Below are 25,826 nucleotides of genomic sequence, written 5' to 3'. Positions count from 1 at the left end.
TCATAATACACCACACCTTCCTGATCCCACCAAACGCAGAGCGTTGTCTTCTTTCCGAAGCGATTTGGCCTTGCAGTCAATGTTGATGGTTGACCTGGATCAACCCATGATTTTGTGCATTTGGGATTCTCAAAATAAATCCACTTTTCATCGCCAGTCACAATTTGATGCAAAAAAGACTTTCTTTCGTGCCACTGAAGCAACATTTTACTGATGACTTTTCGGTTTTCCATTTGTCTTTGGTTCTGTTGATGTGGCCCATTTTCCTTCTTTTAAAATCTTTCCCATTGCTTGTAAATGATCGGAAACTGTTTGCCTAGCAATGTTTAATCTTTCTGCAAGTTGTTTTTGAGTTTGACACGCATCTTCATCCAGTAATGCTTGTCATTGTTGGTCTTCAAACTTTTTCAGTTCGGCTGGACGTTCTTTGTCTTTCACATCGAAACCATCACTTTTAAAGCATTTAAACCAGCGTTCACAAGTATCTTGAGATGGAGCATGTTCGCCATAAGCTTCCCGAAGCTTTCAGCATCACTTTTCTTCAAAATAAAGTAATGAATTATAACTTCCCGCAAATGCTCTTTTTTTTTGGCATGAAATTCAACATTTTTAAGTGTAAAAATATCTATGATGTTAACACCTTCAGACAATTTGACATATGAAGTTTTGAAGCTTGTTGTCAATACAACAAAATAGCATACATATCAAATCGCATATATATCAACATAAGTATAACTCCATCTATTGAAAAAAATCCACATTATTAGCCGGTACACCTAGTACTACCTAATAGGGCTGTTTGAGGACTGAGATAATGTGTGTGAAACTCACTGTGCAGAGCCTGGCATGTATTTATTCTTGTAAGTTATCTGGAAGTTAAGGTTAAGGTTAGAGGGAACTCTGGAACAGAGGAAATTGTATGGGATTGAGGATCAGATGGGCACTAGATTCTAAATTTATCTTGATCACTTACAAGCTGTGTGATCTTCGGCAATTTACTTCCCTTTTTGTACGGAGTTTTCAGCATGTTTAAAATGGAATTAGCAATACCTTCTTTGTAGCATTATAAGGACTACACGAGATAATCTGCAGAGGTTCTTGGCACGGGGCCAGAACACATGAAATAGGAAATACTGTTTATGTTGTTGAAGTTGTGAGCCCAGTGGGTTTTCAAATGGATAGAACTTGATGAATAAAGGGCAGAGGACTGATGGTCAAGTCTTGAGACTGTCACCATAAGGGTGTGGGGACAGGGAAAGAAGCTGGGAAGAGAAATGGAAGTAAGTTTGGTTAAATCAGTAGGAGTGAAGGATTGGTGTTTCTGTTGTTTTTGTCATGCTGAGACTAGACATGGTTTGTTGAGGAAGAGAATGAGTGTGTAAAAGCGCTGGTTCTGAGAGAATTTAGTGTTGGTAGATTGTGAAAGCAGGAGGGAAGAGCTCATCATGTCTGCAGCCAGATGGCCTGCCCCTGCAAATGACCTTGTGAGAGGGCCAAAGAGAGGGTAGAATTTCAGGAAGGGCTGCATCAGGTCAAAGCGAAGGAGAAGTGGCTGAATGAAGAACTCAGAAAGGAGAAGATGTCAGCTTTCATTGTGGTTGCAGACTTAGGAAAGTAGTAAACGTAGGACATATTACAGGTTAAGGAGAAAGTGGATGGAGAGGAAACAAAGCAGCAGGGGCAGAGCACACTTCTGAAAGTTTGCTGATGACAGGAAGGATAGATGGAATGAAGCTCTGAGCACATTGGGTGGAGAAACAGAGTTAAGAGCATTAACATTGGAACAAGGCCTCCTAGGTTTGAATCTCAGCTCTGCCACTTATTAGCTGTGTGGCATTGGGCAAGTTAATTAACCTCTCTGTGCCTTAGTTTCCCAATATGTAAAATGGGAAACTATATGTAAAGTGCCAGAACAATGCCTGGCACATAGTGGGCATTCAACAAACATTAGTTGCTGTCAACATTATTGTTGTTACCATTATCATGACTGCTGTTATTGAGAGAAACCGAAAATGAGAAAGGAGACTGGAGAAAGGGAAGACAGGGAAAGGTACAATACTGTTGTATATATGGTTTGGAGTCTTCTTAGACTCCACTAAGTGTTCTGACTTACCAGATTACCATGGGCCACCTTTGGCATGGACCTACTCAGGATGACATGAGATGGAACCATGCCTTATAGCAGGACAGGACAGACCTTGTGCAGTCCAGCTCAGGTTCAAGCAGACAAGATCCATGGAGGCAGAAGCTGCCATGGTTTAAAAACTCCGTGTCCCACAGGAGCCAATACCTTTTGTAACAACTGCATTGGCACAGCTTCCGGGTCCCTGCAATGGACATGCTAGCTACAAGAGTCAACCCATTCAGGGAAGCCCAAGATATTGGGTCTCTATAGGTATTTATAGTTCGCTGTTAGTCCTTCCAATCAGGTACAGATTACCAGTTGGGGGTGGGGGGGTTGTTTAGTAATGTGTTGGCACATACTATCTTCATCTGTTCCCAGGAAAACAGAACTAAGATGTTCACTGAAAATCAGATTATCATGCAGACGGGGAAAGGGTCTTGTTAATCCCTTGCTGACAGTGGGATGTTTACCTGTTTTGTAGAAAGACTGGGCCAGTTCTAGATGTGAGCAAAATGCTAGAAGGTTGGATCTCAGATTAGGGAATTTGGGTATGGATGGTGTAAGAAACATGGTTGGGGATCCACATCATATCTACAGATCAGAGACACAGCCTGGCTTGTGAAACTGTTTGGTGACCTGGCTGATTCTGGGCTACAGTGATGAGGTCTCCCAGGTAACTGGGCTGAGCCATCCTCCTAAAGCAGCCAGTTTATGGTGAAAGATGAGAATGGCTTCTCTTTTATACAATATATTAAAATATGCCAGCTGGCATGCCAAAATCCTAAAGGGAAACAGAACCCAGAGAATCTTACCTCAGTAGATATTTATTGGCAACTACAGTCTGTCGGGCACAAATCCCAACCACCTTTCCTATCTATAGATCCCAGTGGAAAGATGGTCTGTCCGTTCCCTTGGCCTGCAAGCCTTGCAAAATACAGAAGAGGCAAGTGTCAAATTCCCTTCAGACAAGAATTCTAGAAACTAGGTTCACATTTGGGGGTCCTTTATTTTTCCACTCTCTTTACCTCACTTTGGAAAACCAGGAAAGCCAATCTCAGGAGAGGGGATAATTGAAAACCAGGGTTGAAGGGGCTTAAGGGTGCCGAGCAGAACACACACACACACACACACACACACACACACACACACACACACACGTCAGTCAGAGTTCATGTGGAAGCAGAATTGTAAAGTGGGGAAATTTGCTTTTGATTCCCACCCACTTTTCTTTTTAGGGCCTCTCTCCTTCTGTCTGGGACTCCTCCGCCACCCATTTCAGAATCTCATCCCTGGGTTGTTGCTCAAAAAGGGCCTTGCTTTCCCACTGAGCTATTTCTTACTGAGCTATTTCTATATTAGGATAAACTAATTCCAGGAGGAGTTGCAGGTGTAATGCTTTTAAATAGGAATCTCTCCTGAGTGAAAAACTGTTGAGAGCCAAAGGGATTGAGTGCATAACAGTGAAAGGGTTGGGTTGTGTCAGAGAGGATGGGGAAGGGGAGAGTTTGGAAGCAAGGCAGAAGGGAGTGAGATCCTTGGGCAGGCCACACAGGGAGGGCAGAAGGGCACCATGCCCTCAGGCAAAGCTCTGAGAGAGTGTACAGGTCTCTGAGTTCTGTGTGGGCAAGGGTACCCACACGGTCCCTGAGTGTGTATCAAGGTGGAGGCAGTGGGAGGACGCAGGGTGCCCTGGCCTGTGCAGCACCCTGTGGTGGTTCTGGGGATGCCTCTCCGAGAGGGTTGGGCTGTGGATGTGTCCCTTTGAGCTGCAGGTGTGATTCCCATTAGCACATGGTGATTTCTCAGTGCGGTGAACCTACCGCAGCTCCAAATCCACACCTTTCATCTGTTTTGTGCTGTAAATGAAAACATTGGAGAAATGTGTGCAATAGAATATACTCTCTGTGGATTTTAAAATCTGCCAGGTATGTAGCACTGAACAAAGCATGAAGCCATTGTCTTGTTTGAATCTCACCACTACTCTGCTAAGGTCGAAATAGTGTAAATTGCCATCCCCATTTGACAGATGAGGGAACTGAGGTTCAGACTAGTAACCTCACGTGTCAGAGTTCATACAGCAGAATCTGCACTAGAACCCAGGTCTCCTGTTTGAAGCCTCTGTTCACTGCCCTCTAAAACACAGAATTTTATGGTAGAGTTGACTGCGCATCAAGATTCCAGGCAAAGCAAGGTTTGACTGCAAGGAGGTTCCTAGGACCTGCCCTTCAGGGTACAAGCTTGTATGGATGGGTCACTGCAGTGCATATGCAGGGGACAGGGGACACTGGTGATATGGGAATGTCCATATATCGGCAAAGAAAATCCATTGGTTGTCTTCTGTCCTCTTAGCTCATCAAACCTGAATATGAGCAACTTAAAAACCAATATAATCTATAATTACAGACAGTAAAAAAATAGTAACAGTAGGTGGTAAGGTGGTTTGAAAGTTGAAAGTCTAAATCAGACGCTATTGCTAAATTTGGCAAATGAGGACAACAAGCCCAAGATTCTGATTTAATATCTTTGTTCTATGAAATAGTTTATGCTTCACTAAAAACAGAACATAACAATAATGACCTTCTAGCTATCCCCATCGTTCAAAGAAAAGGGGAAAAAGGTTCCTTGTTATTTTCCTAATTTACATTTAAATAGATTATTTTTATCATTTGTTATATAGTAAGAATCAGATTTTTATATTTTCAATGAATTTTAGTCAGCATAAAAAATTATTTAGCTTAGTTAAAAGCAAAACATTAAAAATAAAAAAATTTTAAAAACCCAAGTAGCTTATATGTAATATCTGTCTTCTTAATTAGACAAAACTATGTTGGCTTCCAAACGAAGAGATAAAATTTCATTATTTAGACATGAACTTTCCTCTTAGAGGAATTTTGTTGTTATATTACATTTTATTGAACCTACCATTTGTAGCTTCTCAAAAAGAACAAAAAAAAAAAGAAAAAGAAAGATCAAAGTGTTTGAAACCACTGTAGAGATATTTTCTTTAAATCTTTGGGTCAGTCTAGTTCAAGTGTCTTCCAGAGGGCCCAATTCAAATAGAATAAATCATAAAATGTTCTAGCTGGAAGGGGGCTTAGAAAGGGTCAGTTTGTCTAGAGAGAGCAACCTAAGAGCCTGTGGCCAGCTCGCTCCTCATTCATTCATTCACAAGTGTTTATTGAGAGAAGTGGGACTGTTTGAACTAGCTGTTCCCAGGCACTGCTGGGGCAGGGGTGAGGGGAGAGGAGGAGGCTGGGTGTTGGAGTTATTGACTCCATGTGAGGGACAGCACCTTACTTCAGTGAAGCCCCACAGTGTCCAGAGGGCTGCCTGGTGAAGGGTAACTGCCCCGTGGAGCCCAGCAGAGTGGAGGGGGTAGGCAGTATCCTGACAGCCTGTTTCAGCAGGCACTCAATGAATGTGCTTTGGGTGGAATGAATGAATTCTAGGTCCTGGGCTTCACTCCCCTGCCCTTCTTTCCCATATATAAAGTGGGCCTGATGGGTGCAGTGAGATGAAGTATGCAAATGGACATTCTGAACTCTTAACACACCAAACAAGTGTCAAGGCTTTGATGAAGAAGCTGCCTTCCTCTGGCTATCGGCAAATGTCAGTTTTCCCATTGACATGCTTTTATTCACAACTTTAAAAATGTAAGGTGTAGTGATGAATATGGGTTCTGATCCAGGAGACTCAATAAAACTGTTTTTATTGTGAATGGAAAAAATACGTTCTATAGTTTCTAAGTTGAGCTGATTATCAACCAGGATGCTTACCTCCATTCTGAGAACCACTTACTCCTTGCAAATGAGAAGTCCAGAAATGAAGAGACTTGCCCATAGTCTTATGGGTAATTAGCGAGAGAGCCAGGCTTGGAACCAGCCATCTTCATCCTACTTGACTGCACACGTGCACATGAGTGCGCGTGCACACACACATACACACACACACATGCATGCATACATATCCTCTCTCTGCAGTCAGTTCCACTGAATGTAATAGGAATAAAAATGAGCCTTGCAGACAGCCAAGCTTGCAAGGGTGAGGATTGTATACCATTACACAACAGATTCAGGCCCAGAGCAGACTTGAGATAGTCCCTTAGCAAACAGCCATGGTAGAGAGACCCTAATTCCTGATATCACATGGTACCATCTAGTCCCCAGAGCAGGTCTTTTTCTCTCTGCCTTAGACATGTGTCACCTCTTTGGAACGCTGCCTTCAACACAGCTGAACTTTCCCAGAATGCCCAGCCCCTGGAGAGCAGCTTGTGTGCTCAAATGTGGAATGCAGAATCGGGTGAAATGGCATGGGCTCAGACCCATTCTGTGAGAAGCCCATTCAAAGAGGTGCACAGTCCCTCTGGTACTCTCCGCTCTGGCATGTCTTTCAATTCACATTTCTTACTGCTTTCTACTCTAACTGGCCTGTGTCCAGCTCTCATTGGTTTGCAGTACAGCAGAGACCTGGCTCTGGGCCAGCTAATCATCTGGAGTTAGCACATTACTCCTCTGCTTATTTGCATATATAAATAGCATTTAAGAGAAAATTCAGGGAAGGTCACTGTTCGGCCACTGGGATAGTCAAGAATGTATGTGGAGTGAGGTCTTTTCATCACAAATTCCAAGGACTTCAGGCACGGCAGATTTTCATTTACTCTATTGATTCTTTTGTCAGTAAGGAAAAGTGATGAGAAATTATTTTAAAATTAGAGGCCCGGTGCACGACATTCGTGCACTGGGTGGGGGTTGGAGAGGGAGGGGTTCCCTCAGCCTAGCTTGTGCCCTCTTGCAGTCCAGGACCCTCAGGGGATGTCTGACTGCTGGCTTAGACCCGCTCCCCACGGGCCAGCAGTCAGACCTCCCCTGAGGGGTCCTTAGCGCTGCTGCAGAGGCAGGCCGCTGCGTTCTCCAGCTGTCAGCCCAGCTTGTGGCTGAGCTGCACTGGCCACCTGTCGGAGTGCACTGGCCACCAGAGGGCAGCTCCTGCATTGAGCGTCTGCCTCCTGGTGATTGGTGCATGTCATAGCGATCAGTCGTTCTGCCATTAGGTCAATTTGCATATTACCCTTTTATTATATAGGACAGCCAGAAGTGATCCGAGGAATTTGAAAGGGAGAATCATCCCAAATCATGCACCTTTGCCTTCAGAGCTGATGTTTTTATACCTAAGTGTGAGTTGTCACATACTCAATGTCTCTCTCCTGACCTCCAGACATGTAAATCTAATTGCTCATGGGGCATCTCCAGGTGAAACTCTCAAAAGCCTCTCAAACCCAGCACATCTAACACTGAACCCACTGCCTCTCCACCCCACCTCACCCCCAGCCTCTTACCCTCCACTTTAGGTAGCACCTGTGGTGGCAACTTTTCTTTAAGGACCCAGGGCACCAGGCCAGACACCTGGCTCTTCTCCTAAGCTATTCCTTGCCCTCCCTCCCCAAACAATAGGGAGTCCTCAAGTCGGCCCACTTCTCTGACTCCACTGCCACTAACCTAATCCAGGTCTCCAGGTTCTCACCCTCTCTCACCAGGATTGCTAAAACAGCCTCCCAACCATACTCTGCCCCATCTCCCCTCTCCATTCCACATCCCACACTCACATTACACCTTACTGTTCAACTTAAAATGCTCCACTGACAATCTTGCTGCCCACAGAATATGGTCCAGGTTTTTTTGAAGCCTGTGTCTAGGGCATTTCATGGTCAGCCATCCCATCCACCTTCCCAGCCACATCACCTCCTCATATTAGGTTCCAGAAGCACAGATGTGGTGTTTCAGATCCCTGGGCACACTGGGCTGCCCCCCAGTTCTGTCCCTTTGATCTCTCCTTTGCCTGGAGCTTCCGTCCTACTCATCTTCACTTGGCTAATTCCTACCTGAGTGAAGGCTCACTCAGGTGTCACCTGCTCTGGGAAGCCTTCTCTGTTCATCATCAAGGGTGGGTGCTACCTTTGATAGACGGTATTGACCTTTATCTTGATAGATTTATTTTCTGAGTTGTGATTTTAATCAAGTCATATGCCAAGTTGTACTAACAATGTTTCTGAGTCCATATCTGCTTTAAGCCACTAAAATTTAAGAACCACATTGTAGTCATTTTGCCTTTTGTTGACATGGACAGTACCTAGCACACAGCTAGTGTCCCTTAAGTGTTGGTTGAATGTAACTGAAAAAGTAAATTCACTTTCCATTTAAAAGGAGGATGTGGGGAAAAGGGAACCCTCTTGCACTGCTGTAAGAGGTAATGCAAACTGGAGAAGCCACTGTGGAAAACAGTATGGAGTTTTCTCAAACAATTAAAAGTGAAACTGTCATTTGACCCAGCGATCCAACTTCTGGGAATATATCCTAAGACTCCTGAAACACCAATCAGAAAGAATATATGCACCCCCCCCCCCATATTTGTAGCAGCACAATTTACAGTAGCTAAGATCTGGATCTGGAAATAGCCCAAGTGCTCATCAGTAGATAAATGGATAAAAAAGCTGTGGTACGTTTACACAATGGAATACTATGCAGCTGTAAAAAGAAGAAACTCTTACCATTTGCAACAGCATGGGTGGACCTGGAGAGCATTATGCTAAGTGAAATAAGCCAGTCAGAGAAAGATAAGTATCACATGATCTCCCTCATATATGGAATCTAGGAACAAAATAAATAGATGGACAAAATAGGTCCGGAAGTATGGATGCATGGAACAAGCTGACAGATCACAGAGGGGAGGATGTTGGAGGGGATGGGAAGAGATTAACCAAAGAACATAAATGCATATATGCATAACCCCTGGATGCAGACAGTAGTGTGGGGAAGGTCTGGGATAGGGTAGGGGTTGGGTGGAAGGGGGCAAAAGGAAAACGGGGGACATCTGTAATATCGTCAACAATAAAAATAAATATCATAGACACAAACAATAAGGTGGTGAAGGCCTTGGGGGTAGAGGGGGTAGGAGAGGGCAATGGGGGGAAAAAGGGGACATATGTAATGCTTTCAACAATAAAGATTTACTTAAAAAATAAGAATAAATAAAATACAAATAAATAAAATAAAAAAATGAAAGGAAATAATGAGGCTGTGGTTGTGCTTCCAGGAAAGCTGGCAGGGCCTTTGCAGCTTCTCCAGCCTGCACCTGTGCTCAGCTTCTGCAGCTGAGCTGCAGCCTTGCCCATCACAAACCACAGAGCGCCCGTTCCAAGTAGAGCAGAGCTCTTCTGCAAAGGTGTCACACCTCTCCTAGCTGTGTCATTTGATTGATCCTGGCAGAGAATTTCAAAAAATCCAACTTAAATAGACTTGAATCTTAGAGGGGATTTCTTAGAGGTACTAAGGAAGTCCAGGGACAAGGTAGGGCTCTGCCTCTGTTTCCTGCCATTATTTTGGCTACACGTTTTATCTGCCCATTGGCTTCACACTCAAGAGTAGTAATTTTAGGCTCAGGGTCACAGTGACAGTATCAGAGGAAGTGAGGTTATAGCTAAAGAACTAGGGTGCTGTTTTCCCAGAAACTTCCCCTCAGGCTTTATTGTACTGAATTGGATAACACTCCTATTTCTGAGACAATCCCATTGACCAGGAAATGGTACACTGATTGGCTTAGATCTGGTGTCTGAGGAGGGATCCCCTTTAGAATGATCAGGCCCTTCTCTGGAGCTGGGTTCTGTTCAGCGACCTTTAAAGCATGTGACTGCCTGAGAGAAGCCTAAATGAAAAACAGGGTACAGAGCTAGGGGAAGGAAATAGCTCGATGCCCGCTGTTCCAAATGGAACTCACTGTGCCCTTAAAATCTTCTTCTGGTTCCTGATGGGTGATAGTAGAAACTCTGTACTTGTGAGTCCATGGAGCTACATGAAAGTTCAGTTCAGAGTCAGTTCAACACAGTGTGTGGTTGGTCACTGCCTACATGACATGTTAGTATGCCCTGTTGCTTTCCATAGGTTTTCTCCCCTCTAGTGGGGCAGTAGGGAATAGGTCAAGTCTCCCAGCTCCCAGCTTGCCCCCTCATCACCTGTCCCTAAAGCAGTGGTTCTCAACCTTCCTAATGCCGCGACCCTTTAATACAGTTCCTCATGTTGTGGTGACCCCCAACCATAAAATTATTTTCGTTGCTACTTCATAACTGTAATTTTGCTACTGTTATGAATCGTAATGTAAATATCTGATATGCAGGATGTATTTTCATTGTTACAAATTGAACATAATTAAAGCATAGTGATTAATCACAAAAACAATATGTAATTATATATGTGTTTTCCGATGGTCTTAGGCGACCCCTGTGAAAGGGTTGTTCGACCCCCAAAGGGGTCGCGACCCACAGGTTGAGAACCTCTGCCCTAAAGCATGCATGGGGCCTTTTTGCAGCTTTCTACAAGTTTCTTCAAAGGGGAAGTAACTAGGGATAGTAAATAGCTTTCACCCCATCTTCCTGATTCACTTACTCTTTGTCTGTTAGGCTCTGTAGAGAAATGCAGAGGCCAATGGTGGGCCCTTCTGCTGAAAGTGAAACCAGGAAACCTAGGTAACCAGGCTGTGGACCACCCTGTTCTGCAAGGGATGACTTGTCCTCACTGAGAACCAGAAGGAGGGTTTTATTCCTTCCGGTAGTTCTGAAAGCTTCGCACTCTTGGCCCCATGACCCGTCTGATTAATCTGTATGATCTTGTCTCCTCTAGATGTTCGACTGGATAAGCCACAACAAGGAGTTATTCCTCCAGAGCCATACGGAGATTGGAGTCAGCTACCAGCACGCTCTGGACCTCCAGACGCAGCACAATCACTTCGCCATGAACTCCATGGTGAGCAGGAGAGTAGTGAGGGAGGGGGCTGGGGGGAGGATGAGAAGGGGTAGGAACAGGCTTCCAACCTGACCAAAGGACTTATATGCATGCGTATTAGCATAATCAATGGACACAGACACTGGGGCAGTGTGGGCTTGCCTGGGCTGGGAAGGGATCGGGGACGGGGTCAATTGGGGGAAAAGTAGACATATGTAAAACTTTAGACAATAAAAAAAGGACGAGGAACTCTGAATGTACGGATCCTGTAGCATCCTGTTTGCCAGGATGGGGACATGTGGCCAGCCAGCTATTCTGTAGCAGATTATGGCCCCATTTCTGCCTCCAACCTTGCTCTATAAGGTGAAAGAAATGTGCTAGGGTTGCAGAAGGCATCGGCTTAGTGCAAGACTAGAAGGGAGAGTCACCATTCTGTGATGCAACCTTCTAGCATGTGTGAGTCTCTGAGCTGGGATGGTGAAGACCTCGGCTGTGGCACATTGAAATGGTTGAGTGAATTGGGGCTGTTTAGACCGGAGAAGAGGAGCTTAAAGGGACATGCAATTACTGCCTTAGGTATGCGAAGGACCTCCTTGGAAAGAGAGGGTAGAATTGCTTTGTGTTGGTCTTGGAGGCACAAGGGTCTGGGACATGGCAGTTGGGAGGAGGCAGGACAGGACTCGGGGTGGGGGGTGGGAATGCATTGGGAGTTAGTGAGCTCCCCATCATGGGGGGTGTTCAAGCATACCCTGAATTTGGAGAGGGATATTTCCTAGCTGTGTGGCCATAGGGAATTTATCTCTCTGTGCTTCAATTTCTTCGTCTGTAAAATGGAAATAATAGCTACCTTATAAAATTGTAAGGATTCAGTGAGTTTATTGTGAGGTGGTTGGAGCTGTGACTGGTACATAGTAAGTTATCAGCAATTATAGGTATGACGATGATGATGATGATGAAGATGATGGTGATGATATAGGAGTCTAGTTCAGATAACACCTGTGATGCCTCATAAAACAAGTACTTTAGGATATTATTTTCCCCATGTGGTCACTCCAAGAAACTTCATTTCAAAATCTTGTCTGCCCCTTGAGCCCATGTATTGTATTTGAAATACCTGCAACCTAACTGTGCCTCTCTCTCCCCCTTGCCAGCTCTTCCTACTTGTACTACTGATCCGTAAGAATAGGTCCCGCATTCATATATCTGAACACCAAGGGCACCTTATCATTTCAGCTGGGGATGCTGACAGGGGAGCAAGCGTTAGAGAAACATAAACATAGAGGATCACGGAGGCCAGGAAGGCAGAGAATTTCATTTTCTACCAGGTTGCGTTAAACATGCTCCACACTGGACGTAATGTCCTGAAGAAGAAATAGTTCTGGCCTCCGGGTGTTCAGTGTCTAGCTGGGGAGATAACTCAGCCAGTCATGCCGCAGCTTGGCATGTGCCGTGATGATATGCTGAGTTAACGTGAAAAACCTTAAAATCTCAGTGGTTGAAGACAACAGGGGTTGATTTCTTGCTCCTGCCACATGCTCATCACTGGCTAACTAGAGCTCTGCTCATCACAGTCACTCAGCAACCCAGGCGGATGGAGCAGCCACCGTCTTAGACACTGCCAGTCGGTCTCACCAGACAAAATAGCCAAGCCCACACTGGCTCTGCAACCATTCACCTCAAAGCGGCATTCCACTTCCACCCGTATTTCCATAGCCAACTCCAGTCTCACAGCCACATCTCACTTTGTGGGTGGAAATGTATAGTCATGTCACGTGTTGGGGAGGAGAGAGTCAGACATTTGGGAATATCCCTAATGCCCAGCACAGGGAGCCACTGCAGGATGTAAGGTAGAGATGAACATCATGAGATTTGCTTAGAAAGATAACTCAGACTGCAGAATAGGAGGCTGTGAATCTAGGCAGGGAAAAACATCAACATTGATTTTTTTTATCAGGTTTGGCCACAGCAGTCTTGTGTCTTCAGCGTAAATGTAAAGACTCATTGCCTTCGAACTAGACTCCTATAATTATATCTCATCCCTGGCTCACTTGAGTCACAGAGGAGCAAAGCAATTGATCACAGGTGATTAAGGACGTGAACTCAAATCTAGTCAAGCCTGATTATCTGTGTGCCTGGTGGATTTCCCCTGGTGAATTTTACGGATTCTGTGCCAGAATCTTTGTGTCACCCATCTGCCTGGCCCTAAAGCAGACACACTCATTTTAATAAGAAGCAAAGACAGACATAATTAGGGAGGTAAGTCTGCCACGGAGCCCCTCACAACAGTGAACTACAAAGCTAAATAGAAGAGCCTTTGGTTTTGAATGATCTGTACCACGGCTCATCTCTGTTAATGTGGATAGCTGAGAGCTAGTAGCACATCAAAAACCTTTCCTCGGACGAATTCACTTTTGAAGTCTCCATATTCAGGACAAAAATGAGGGAGAAAATTTACTGAAGGGAAACATCTTTTGGAGTTGGGAGAGAAGGAAGAAGAGGTTTAATATACATCAGCCAATTAGCCTATTCCAGCCCGTCTCAAAGTCTCCCACCCCCTGAAGAGCGCAGCACTGGGAGGCCGTTGCCTGATTGGGCTGGGTCTCCTCGCTGGCTGCAGGGCAGGGGAAGGGAAGTCCCAGGGTTGTTTGGTCAAATTGCCTGGGCACCTGTGCTTTATAAACACAGCCCGTGCTATTGTTACAGGTTTGTTATTAAAAAGAACTCCCACAAAGAGGGATGTCAGCTTCCCAAACAGGTGAAAGGAGGGAATTACAGACTCCTTTTCTCTGGCCTGAGTGATGGATGTTGCTGCCAAGAAGCAGATGAATACAAACAGCTACTGCTGGAGCCCAGTGGCTACAGGAATGACCAGTTAGTCACACGGGGACGTGAGAATGTGGATTGGTCCGTAAATTCACAGAGGCACTTCTGTTTCTGTTCTTAGAAGTTATGCACACACTATACACACAGCCACACATCCTTCCCCGTAAAGGTACGTGCAGGTAGCATACTTTGTTTTAGGCCACATGTGAGTTCTTTGGTATTGAATCCTGTTTTATAACTGAAGAAGGCCAGTGATTTCTTACCTTTTGGGGAGGTTACAGACCCCTTTAAAATCTAATGAAGGTGGTGGGTCTTCTCACCAGAGAAATGAACAATGTTTTTTAGATAATTTCAGGGACTTCAAGGGAATCCTAAAGCCTGTCAATCAGCCTCCCCAGTTTAAAATCCCAAGAACCTAATGACTTTATTCGCATGTCCCACAAATAATTAAGGATCAGACATTGTGCTGGATGTGGGGCATATAGTAGTGAACAAACAGAGACGGTCTGTTCCATGGAAGTTCCAGTGGGGAGACAGATGTGAAATATATAATCTAATATAAAACATAATTAAAACCATAAGTTTTATGTTGGAAGAGTAAGGGCCGCTATAGTAGAGTATAACAAAAGAGGCTCAATGTAAGTGAGGGGAGGTGTAGTTTTCAATCAATAATAAGTACCAATTTGCTCATTGTTCATTCATTGATAGTAATTGATGATCTGTGAATTAACTATATAATCTACCAAAGACCTTATAATTTAAAGAAGCCCTGGGTATATTGTTTTGTAAATTAAAATGATCAATTTACAATTTATGTTTTCTAAGATTTGTTTTCATATGTCTAGTATTATATATTGGTTAAAGACGCAACTCTAGGTAAGGTGACCATTACTGAGAAATAATTGCATATCATTAAATCATGGAGGAAAAATCAGAAATTTCCTAAATTTTATTCTGAATTGGTACCGATAAAGGCTATCAGTTATTAATATGGCAAGAGTGTGGGAGGGACACCCTACTGACTAAGGTATGTGAGGAACTCTAAAAGAAAAAGGTTAAAATTGGTTAATTTTTGGCTTTTTGTCTAACATATTTTTTTTTTGCAGTTCCCACAGGGGAATCCTAGTCTTTTGATCTTTAAAAAATAAGTGATAATAATAATCCACCTACTAAACCTGGTAGGAAATAGGAAAATGTTCCCTGGCTTCTTATAGTGCCTCAGAAAGCCAGGTTTCTTGCGTTCCCTGGAGCCTCCCTCTTGTTTAATTATGCCTTCTGTTGTGGAAGCCCTTACCACAGCTTCTTCTTCTCCCGAGTGTGGCCTTCTCTAATGGGACTGTGGGCAGATGGAATAGGGTTGGGTTGTAATATGCAACAGAACAATCATTTAGCCATCCAGTTCTAGTTCTTTATGAAAGAGTCACAGGAGTACATGCAAACATAACACAGCCTTATTTACAATTTTAATTAGCCAGTTCTTTGGGAAAAATAAATTGCTAATGGTTTCTGTCTAGAATTTTAAAATATGAAATAATACTCACTTTCCGCTAGTATGATGAGGAGGAGTCACATTAGTGATGACCATGTGCAGCTAGGCAGCAGGAATCCTATCTGCTGCAGCATGTTTGATAGCTGCTTTCATCCTATTAATTTTCTCACCAGGGGCCCATATTGCCACTTGATGGTGTGAAAATCAGCTCAATTGCAGCAGGGCCTGTGGTGCACTCTCTGTTTTGAAGGATGGTTACAAATGGTAGCAGCACCAAAGAAAAGTCAGATCTGGTGCAAGAGAAATAGGACTCTGAGGCAAGTTTCCTGACCCCAATCTGAGAAGCCTTGCTCTGGAGTCCTCTGTCATCTTTGATTCGTGGCAGCCCTAAACCATGATTCTGAAGCACTTCCCCTCCCCCAAATAAGCAGCACTTCCTATAATGAGACTATTTTTAAATTTTGGCGTGTAAAAACACACACACACACACACACACACACACACACACGCTATTGTGATGTTCAAGTAGCCAGCATTTGACCCTGCCATAGTTGCAAAGCTCCATTGTAAACATAGAATCCATCAGAAAAAAAAAAGGAGGGCATCAATCTTATGTGGCGTGTGTTAGTCTTTTTAATATAATTTTTTTCAAAGAATCATGTAGCAAGTTTTCTAAAACTGCAGATTTCCTTTTAGCTTCTACCCCAGTCCTAGAAAATTGTAATTTTGGGGGGATAGGGCCCTACGAACCTATATTTTTAACAAGCTCCCCAGGTGAATTATATGCACATTAAGGTTAGAGAATTGTTGTTCTGTGGATATCTATACAGATAAAATAGATACTCACTAAAATAAAGTATCACAGCTTCTGAAAGACAGTCCACTTCCAGCAGCATAGCATGAGGAACTCCACAGATCGGCTTGCCAGTGGGACTAGTGAAAATTATATTAAAAAACTTAAAGTCTCTGGAAATGGTCCTATGTGCATATAGCAAATAAAGGAACACTTATTCAAGAAAATCTACTGAGCCTCAATAAGAACAATGAGTCTGTGGTATTTGAACCAAGACCCATACCCTCCCTTTCCCATCCCAGCTCAGTAACATAGAAACTCTAGACCAGTGGTCAGCAAACTGCGGCTCGCGAGCTACATCCGGCTCTTTGGCCCCTTGAGTGTGGCCACGAAGTTTCAGTTGCACTGTACGTGTGTGCCCACACATGGTATTTTGTGGAAGAGCCACACTCAAGGGACTGCAGTTTGCCGACCACTGCTCTAGACTATTGCAACCAAGGTCACAGGGCTCTCTTTCTCCCTAAGCTCCCAGTTGAAATATTGTCTTTCCAGATTGTCTTTCCTGCTCCAAGCTCCCTGTTGCTACAGCTAAGTTCTGGGTGAGTGTGGCCAAGAGCTGGGAACTACTTCTGCCTAGTCCCCATTCATGGAACAGAGGCTCTAACATGGGTACAACACTGCTGAGAATTCTAAGGTCCCAATTGCCCTCGCCCCAGCTGGTAATGGAGCCATGCTGGGAGAGGCAAGGCAAGAAGACCTGAGGGTACTCTCCCCCTCCTCTGAGAGTTCAGCTCCTAAAGCGGGGATATCGCTCAGGGAAGCATGCTATTTCCCTAATGCCAGAACCAGAGCCATGGCTCAGAGATTTTTGCCTGGAGGTAGAAATAAACTGTAGTACAGAGAGTGCCAAATCTTTTCCCAAAGATACTACTTCATTTGCACCACAGAGTGGATTAGTTCAAAACAACAGCAAAATGCCCATAGGGAGGCCCTGGTGAAAGGCAATTGGGAGAAGATTGGTAGAGTTGTTGGAGATATAGGATAAATGGTGGGCATGCTAGTTTGCCACGGAGAACTGGGGGAAGAGACCACCTGGGACCGAACAGTTCTCAAGTACTGACCTCAGAAACTGTCTCTTCAGCCCTAGCTGGTTTGGCTCAGTGGATAGAGCGTCGGCCTGTCGACTGAAGGGTCCTGGGTTCGATTCCAGTCGAGAACACATGCCCGAGCTGTGGGTTCGATCCCCGGTGAGGGGCATGCAGAAGGCAGCCGATTAATGATTCTCGGTCATCATTGATCTCTCTCTCTCTCTCTCTCTCTCTTTCTCTCTCTCTCTTCTCTCTGAAATCAATAAAAATATATATATTAGAAACTATTGCTTCAAAGGAGCCCACATTTGATTGGGCAAGACTGTGGAGGAATTTATGTCCCAGGACACTCTTGAAAACAATAATGAGCTGGAAATTAGTGGAATTTAACAGCTGGGGGTAGTTGGTGGGGTGGGGGGGAGGGGGGGGAGGGAAGAGAAAGTTAAAAGTTAAAGAGAGCACTGCCCAGGCCACTTCACCCCAGGGTGACTGGCACACCGAAGGCTGCACCTCCTAAGGAGCAGCATCATAGGTTCCACTGGGGGCGCTGAGGTGGAAATAAAACTTCCCCAAAACAATCCAGCCAGTTACTAAACAAATAAGCAAGGAAATAACAAGCCCTGAGGGGAAGGGGGAGGGAAAGGACCAGTAGCCAGAAATGCCACAATATAATATCTAAAATGTCTAGTTTCCATCAAAAGCTATAAGACTTGCAAAGAAACAGAAAAGTATAACAGGTGGGTGGGGGAAACAGATAAAAGGCAGACAAGACCAAACTGCCTGTGAGAGCCACTAGATGCCAGATTTAACAAGGATGTCAAAGTAGCTATTATAAATGTTTTTGTTTTGTTTAAAAAAACCACACTAAAGGAATTCATGATTTAAAAAATAAAGGAAGGTATGATAACAATGTCTTGTCAAACATAGAATATGAGTAAAAAAGATAGAAATTATAAAAAAAGAACCAAAAGGAAAAATGCAATCATAGAAATAAAAATTCACTGGAGAAGCTCAACAGTAGATTTGAACTGGCAGAAGAAAGAATTAGCAACCTTTAAAATAGATCAATAGAAATCACTCAATCTAAAGAACAGAGAGGAAACAGGTGAGGAAAAATGAACAGAGTCTTGGAAAAATATGGGACACCATTAAAGGTATTATCATATGTATACTAGGAGTACCAGAAGGAGAGGAGAGAGGGAGAAAGGAGCAGAAAAAATATTAAAAGAAATAATGGCTGAAATCTTCTAAATCTATACTAATAAAAGCCTAGGTGGTCCTCGTGCCCTCGTGTGCAACATTGTCACAAGATGGCCACCACTAGTTGGCTGCCACAAGATGGCCGCATGCATAGCAGAGGTGGGGCCTGGTGGCCGCTCCACGCAGTGAGGCCTGGGGGTCCCACGGCTCCGCATGGCGTGGAGGAGGCGGGTCCTGGTGGAGGAGGCAGGTCGCGGCAAGGGAGGACAATTGTGGGTGGTCAAGCTGGCAGGGGAGGGCAGTTGTGGGTGATCAGGCTGACAGGGGAGGGCAGTTGTGGGAGATCGGGCCGGCAGGGGAGGGCAGTTGTGGGAGATCGAGCCGGCAGGGGAGGGCAGTTGTGGGAGCAGGGGAGCAGTTAGGCATCAATCAGGCTGGCAGGGGAGCAGTTAGGGGGCGATTAGGCTGGCAGGCAGAAGCGGTTAGGGGGCAATCAGGCAGGCAGGCAGGCAGGCAAGTGGTTAGGAGCCAGAGGTCCCGGATTGTGAGAGGGATGTCTGACTGCCAGTTTAGGACATCCCCCGAGGGGTCCCAGATTGGAGAGGGTGCAGGCCGGGCTGAGGGACACCCCCCACCTTGTGCACGAATTTTGTGCACCGGACCTCTACTGTATTAGAAAACATTAGTGAATGCAGCTGGGAAACTTAAGGAACTCAAACGAGGATACATCTAAAGAGATCCATAAATAGACACATCATAGTAAAAACACTGAATGCCAGACAGAAGTAAATCTTGAAAGCAGCAAGAGGAAAGTGATTGTTACAGGGAATCCCAATGATATTAATAGTTGTCATCAGAAACAGTGGAGCCCAGAAGGAAGTGGGAATATTCAAAGTGCTTAAAGGAAAAAAACTGTCAACCAAGAGTTTGATAATACAGCAAGTTTCTTTCAAATATGAAGTGAAATATGCCTTAGCCAGTTTTTCTCAGTGTTTAGAGTACCAGCCTGTGGACTGAGGGGTTCTGGGTTCCGGTCAAGAGCACGTACCTTAGTTGCAGGCTTGATCCCTGGCCCTAGTAGGAGTGTATGTGGAAAGCAACCAATCATTGTGTCTCACATTGATTTTTTTTTCTCTCTCTATTTCTTCCCTTCTCTTCAGCTCTCTCTAAAAATCAATGGAAAAATATCCTCAGGTGAGGATAACAAAAAAATAAGCAAAAAATTTTAAGTGAAAAAAAGATATTGCCAGATAAACAAATACTGTGAAAATTTGTTGTTAGCAGACACACCTTATAAGAAATAATAAAGGCCACCTTGGAATACAGTCTGATATTTCCTCAAACAGTTAAACATTGACTTCCCTGGGACCCAGTGATTCAACTCCTAGGTATATGCCTAAGATAAATGAAAACAAAAAACAAACAAACAAAACTGCACAAAATGTTCACACATTGTACACAAATGTTTATAGCAACATTATTCATAATAAGTAAAAGGCAGAAGCAACCCAAATGCTCATCAGCCAATGAATGGATAAACAAAAGGTGGCATATCCTTATAACGAAATATTATTTAGCTGTAAAAAGACATGAAATACTGACACATACTATAACACAGATGAACCTTGAAAACATTTTACTAAGTGAAAGAAGCTAGTCACCAAAGACCACATATTTATATGACTTCATTTATATAAAAGTTCAGAATAGGCAAACCTATAGAGACAAAAAGTAGATTAGTTGCTTACGGTTGGGATGGATGAGAGAGAGGGGGACAATAACAAAAGGGTATAGGGTTTCTTTTTGAGATGATGAAAACATTCTAAATTAGCTGTGGTGTTGGTTGCATATATCTGTATACTAAATACTATACTAAAAACCCTTGAGTTGTACACTTTAAATGGATGGATTATGTAGTATGTGAATTATATCTCAATAAAACTGTTAAGAAAAAGAAGAAAATGATAACTGGGGAGGAATGTTTTTAAGTGGGTTCCCGCTAGATTTAAGATACCGCATTCTTAATGGTTGAAGAGCATGTCCATGGTAGTGTTAGCAAGGTTGAGGTAGGAGGGTCAGGTGTACCACTTGGCATTGACTCATTGGTGTGGTCAACAGACTTCTGTTGTCTGTGCCCTTTGCTAGACGCTGAGAACAGCAAGATTCATAAGTCACAAAGATGTCTTCAACAACCTTGCCATTCAGCCATCCTCACATTCAGGTACCTGATGCAAAGAGAATTTTGCCCACTAGGATGTAAGCTCCCAAGGGCAGAGCTTTGTGTGTTTCACTCACACTTGCATCTCCAGGACTTATAACAGTGCCTGGCACCTAGTAGGTTTCTAATAAATGCTTGTTAAGGACAGTAAGCATGCCACAGCGTCCGTCACCAACCCAGAGCAGAGTTTGGTCAACAAGGGCCCAGAACCGATAAGGCAGGGCCGTCACTTCTGAGGGAGCTCTATAGGATGTGATTCCAGCAGAAGCTGAACAAGATGGTGAATGAGAGCAGTGGTTTCCATCAGGGTGGGCCTTACAAGGTCCCCAGGTGATGCACACTAACATCCAGGAGCTATGGGACTAGATGATCTTTCAAGTTCCAGCTGAGCCCGAGCATCTTTGTCCCTGAGTTTATGGAAGTAAAGCCTCTGACACGTGTCCCTCCCTGACAAGAATGAATGTGGTCCAGTGTTTGCTGTTAACACTGGGATTCCTAAGGCGGGCCTCGTAGGGAAATCTGCACTTGTAAAATACTGCCTGTACCGCCAGCTAGACCTATTCTTGCTAATCAAGTGGAATGGGATGCAGTGTTTGTATCACCACAAACAGCCTTGTGGGTGGAACTTCTGTTTTCTTCTAACTCAGGGGGAAGATTAGATTTTATTTTCTGATCTGTTCAGGGACCCACTTATGATCCTTGTTTTTGGCACCATTGTCAGCATTAAACTTTCCTAAGGAGAGAAGAATGTGCTGTGAGCTCAGCCTGGTGAAGCTGGTGCACATGTCTAAGGCAGCAGTCCCCCCACTCCCCACCCCTCTGCTGCCCACTAGAGTCACCTGGGGAGTTTTAAAAAAATACCACATGTGGGCCCCACTGCCCGAGACTGGCTTAACTGTGCTGGGGAAATCTGTGCAAGGTGGAGAATCACTGGTCCAGGGCGAAGAAGATAAGCCAAGGGACAGTTGCCCTGAAGTCAAGCTTCAAAGCTACTGGGTAATTAGCCTGTGGACGTGGAGGTGAGGGCTTCCCTTCAAGGTCAGGAGTATCCAGGGAGAAGGAGTATCTGTCTGTCTTTACTCTCTGTTCCTTGTTCCTTGTTCCCCATCCCAACCTCTCTAGCTGCCCCATTAACCTTTACCCACTGGTGTTTTGGGGATTGGCTCCTATTCAAACAAGAAACATAGGGAAGCTCCTTGGTTTATCAGAGGCTCTTTCAGCTTCGGTCTGGTATGTAATGCTGGCTTCTCTCGCCTGCCACCACGTCACCTGGCTTGGGCCCCTTCTGAAAGGCTTCTCTGCTTTGACCAGCAGGGCTTGGCTGGCCATTTAGATTTCTAACTCGTGGCTGGCACTGGCCTGGTACAGCCTCCTCTCTTGACCATACACCACCCCCCTTCCCCCAGATCCCTTTCCTCTTCTCCCTCACTCCTAGTTCTCTGCCCCTGGCCCTGGGACCTTTTTTCCGGCTTCACACCACGGCTCTCTGGGGTCTTCTGTCAGCATGCTCCTTGTCCTCAGGTTATTGATTTATGCCCTTTGGATGTGTACCCCCTGAGCCCTGTAGCTCGCACTTTTACATACTCACATGCAGCCAGTGTCTGTTCTCTACTGTCTGCAGCCACCAAGGAGTTAATTGTCTGAAATTCAGCCAAAGCTGACTCATACCTTTGGGGTCTGCTGGAGCTGAATGAAAGGCATGAAATGGTCTATGAAACCTAGCCCATCAGATGAGATAACGTACGTGAAAGGGCTCACACTGTAAAGCACAACACAAACACGAAGTATTTGTATTGATAAGCAGCAGCATTGCATATGCCATTCTGGGCTATGGGAGGTAGCCAGCCAGGAGCACCAGATAAGGGACTGAGACTGAGCAAGGACATATAGGCAAGATCTTCACAAATCAGGACATTTGAGAGCAGAGAGGTCAGGACCGGGTAGGTAGGTGGGAAGGGAGCAGCACTTTAAAGCAGAGGTCAGAATTCATGACATAGCCCGAGGCCCAGAAATAGGAAGAACCAGAGGATTTCCATCAGCAAGTCCTTTTGGTTCTATCCTCAAAATATACCCAGAATCTGGCCACTTGTTATCACCTCCACCTCCACCACCCTGGTCCACGCTGTCATCGGCTCCTGCCTGGACTATGGTAGCAGCTTCTACCTGGTCTCCCTGCTTCCACCTTTGTTCCCTTACAGTCCATTCTCAACACAACAGCCTGAGTGATCCTGCCACAAGTAAAGTACATCACACACGTCACTTCTGCACTCAAAATGCTTTAATGTCTTCCTATTCTCAGGATAAAAGCTGAAGTTCCTTGCCATAGTTTATGAGGCTCTGTGTGGTCAGACATAAGTTACCTCTTGAATCTCAACCTCTACTACCTACTCATCCCCTCCAATCAGCCTGGGCTTCTTGCTGTTCTTTGAACCCTCCGTGGTTATTCCTGCCCCTTGGTCTTTGCCCTTGCTATTCCCTCCACCTGGAACCTCTTCCTACCTGTTCACTCTCTCACTTCATTCAGGGCTAAGCTCAGGCAAGTCATCCCTGGTTTTATGGGTGAGTCTGCCCTGACTTCTCTATCTCAAGTAGTGCTTCCCAACTCCATCACAAGCTATCTTTAACTCAGCTGTATTTTATAGCAGCGGTCGCCAACTGGTGGTCTGAGGACCACTGGTGGTCCATGAGGCCAGAAAGGTTGGCGACCGCTGTTTTATAGCACTGAAGTAAGAAATACATAATAAATATTAACCTATTCTCTGACTTCTCTACTAAAATTGTAAACTGAATGTAGAAATTTCGTTTGTCTTGTTTCCTACTTGCACAGTGTCTTACATTGTTGAATGAATAGTTGAATAAACAAATAGGATAGAGATTTAAGACTCTAGCCATAAGGCAATATATTTATTAAAAGGGCAAAGTGTTACCTTAATCCTTAGCTTTCCAGTGGCTCTGTGGAGACAAGGACCTGTTTGTTCCCCAGGATGACTGGCCTTGGGTTTGTTTACAGATGAGATGGAAATTATTGCTCCAGGAGGGAGAAGATAAGAGAAGCCCACCTGTCAGGTTCCTGCCCACTCAGGAGCTGGGCTGTGCCCAAGGGCATTCCAAGGGCACACCAAAGGCCTAATGGGGAGGCTTTGGAGATGTAGAAATTTGTATTGAATTCTCTCTCCACGGGCCCTGTTTCTGTCCAATATGAGTTTTTAAATCTTTGGGAAGAAATTTCTCATCATCTCTCTTCTCCCTTGAGGGACATCCTTGGCCATCCCAATTGTTTCACGTTTATGGCAAGGTAAAACAGCACTGTGGGAAACAGCAGGGGCACTAGGAGCTAACCGTGGCTCTCCATTTCCTTCCTAGTTGTGCAGCCATAGGCAAGTCATTCGGTTTTTCAGTCTCCCCACTGTAAATGGGGAATAATGATTGTGCCTTTTCCAGGAATGCTGTAAGGATGAGATGTGATCGTGCACTTTAGGCACAACATTTGGCATGGTGTTATGCTTGGTGAATGTTCGGCTGTTGTTATTGTCAGGGTTAAAAGAAATAGTTCTTGTTCAGGAGGAGCTCCTCAGAGCTCTCCTCTGCAGAGTTCTCCAACTTTAATGACACACATATCACTTGGGGCGATCTTGTTGAAGTGCAGATTCCGATTCAGGATGTTGGGAAGGGGCCTGAGAGTCTGCACTTCTAACCAGCTCCCAGATTATACTGATGCCACAGACCAAGCGCTGCATAGCCAGGCCCTACAAGAGAAAGGGCTGAGGGAAGAAAGTACTGGTGAATGCATTTTCTTGACATCTTATAGCCTTGGATTTCAACCGTAAAGGCAGCCTGAAATTACTACATCACAACCCAGAAGAGCTGCATTGTTCCCAACCACTCTCTCCTCTGGTGCTCCCGAACCTGATTCCAGCTGCCCCCACCGGCTCCCTGTCATCAGTCCTGCAGTGATAGCTCATGCAAAGATACTCACCCCCTCCAGGAAGTTTCACTCAGAACTGAGAAGGAAGAGAAAGAGAGGCTGGCTTCTTTTTAACTTAAATCTGCTCCTGGGTTTCCTGGCCCTGGGACATATGGCCAGGCGCTTGTTTTCATGGCTGCTTAATGGTTTGTAAAGCAATTGCTGGAGGAAACATTGCTGCAGCAAGCCAGGTGAAAGGGACAGTGGGGCTCAGGCCAATGTTATCTTTGCTGAACACTGGGCTGCTCCGGCTCCTTCCCTCTCTCCCCCGACAGTGACAGATGGCTTCCACATGGTTTGACCTACTGTTTGGCCAGATTTGACCAGAGAGTCATCCATCAACTGCCCTATTTGGCCCCCTAGAGGGTACCCTGTGGTTTGAAGGAGGCAGGAGTTGGAGTGTTCATTTAGAGCTCTTCACATCTCAGCTATTGCAGAAGAGTTTCAAGCATGGACAGCTCTTATCCCAGATGTTACTCTCCCAGTGTCCATATGTTTTGAGGGGGATCAGCAGGTTTACATGGTAAAGTTAAACTAATTAATCATAAGCTGATGCTTTAACAGCTTCAGTACCCAATGTGGGTTTGGTACTAGCAAAGATGTAAGCAATGCATATGGCATTATCAATCTGGAGAAAGGAAGTGAGGTTCGGCTTTTTCCATTGCTTTGGTACTGTTAACGTAAAAAAACCCATTGAAACCTGTAAAGAATTTTTGTGAGTTTATTTGAGCCAAACTGTCGACATATGCCGGGAAGCAGAACCTCAACGAATTGAGATAGTGCTCCGGAGAATGGCAGGGTTACATCCGTATTTATATATGAAATTCATTGGTGACAGATTTAAGGAGGTGGGATTAAGCGAAGCGGGCGGCGGGGGCGGGTGGGGGGAACCTCTGTGATAGGATAAAAAGTAAAATGATGGACACATACTTAGGTGGGTGCAGGATCTGGCGCCCAGAACATTTGGTTGTGCCCCAGGGGCTCCAGAATAAGGGAAGTTACAGGTTACCCAGACATTTCAAGGGAATGTTATCTTAGAGGCAAAAAGGCAAATGGGCTCAGTAAGGATCAAAGTTGATCTTGTCAGTGAAGATACTGGCTTAGGACATAACTGCCCACCATAACTGCTTCCAGTTAAAGTTTCATTTCAGACCATCCTTTGTGGTTATTTTAGGTCTCTGAGTCTGCTAGGCTGCCACGCAGGCCTCCCCTGAGCTTGTCAGGTCAGCGTGTGGCCCCTTTCGTCCACTGTACAGTCTCTTTATTTTCTTACTGATGTCAAATGTTACTCACGAAGCCACTGAAAGTTGTATGGGAAAATTTCCAAATACTTCTCCTTATGACTTTCTTTGAAT

General features: G+C 44.7%; 1 protein-coding gene across 7 annotated transcripts in view; it reads left to right on the top strand.

Annotated features, from left to right (window-relative positions):
- The window catches only part of KALRN (kalirin RhoGEF kinase), a 573,479-nt gene that overhangs the window by 181,005 nt on the left and 366,648 nt on the right, over window positions 1–25,826 (top strand). For all 7 annotated transcript variants that reach the window (XM_081085419.1, XM_081085418.1, XM_081085412.1 and 4 more), the window contains exon 6: window positions 10,795–10,917. In XM_081085419.1, coding sequence (XP_080941545.1) covers window positions 10,795–10,917 — 123 coding nt within the window. The remainder of the gene's footprint in view (window positions 1–10,794; window positions 10,918–25,826) is intronic.

The sequence above is a fragment of the Myotis nattereri genome, assembly GCF_964212035.1.
Source record: "Myotis nattereri genome assembly, chromosome: 3".
Taxonomy (NCBI): Eukaryota; Metazoa; Chordata; class Mammalia; order Chiroptera; family Vespertilionidae; genus Myotis; species Myotis nattereri.
The sequence above is the reverse complement of the archived record's forward strand: the minus strand, read 5'-3'. Positions and strand labels throughout refer to the sequence as shown.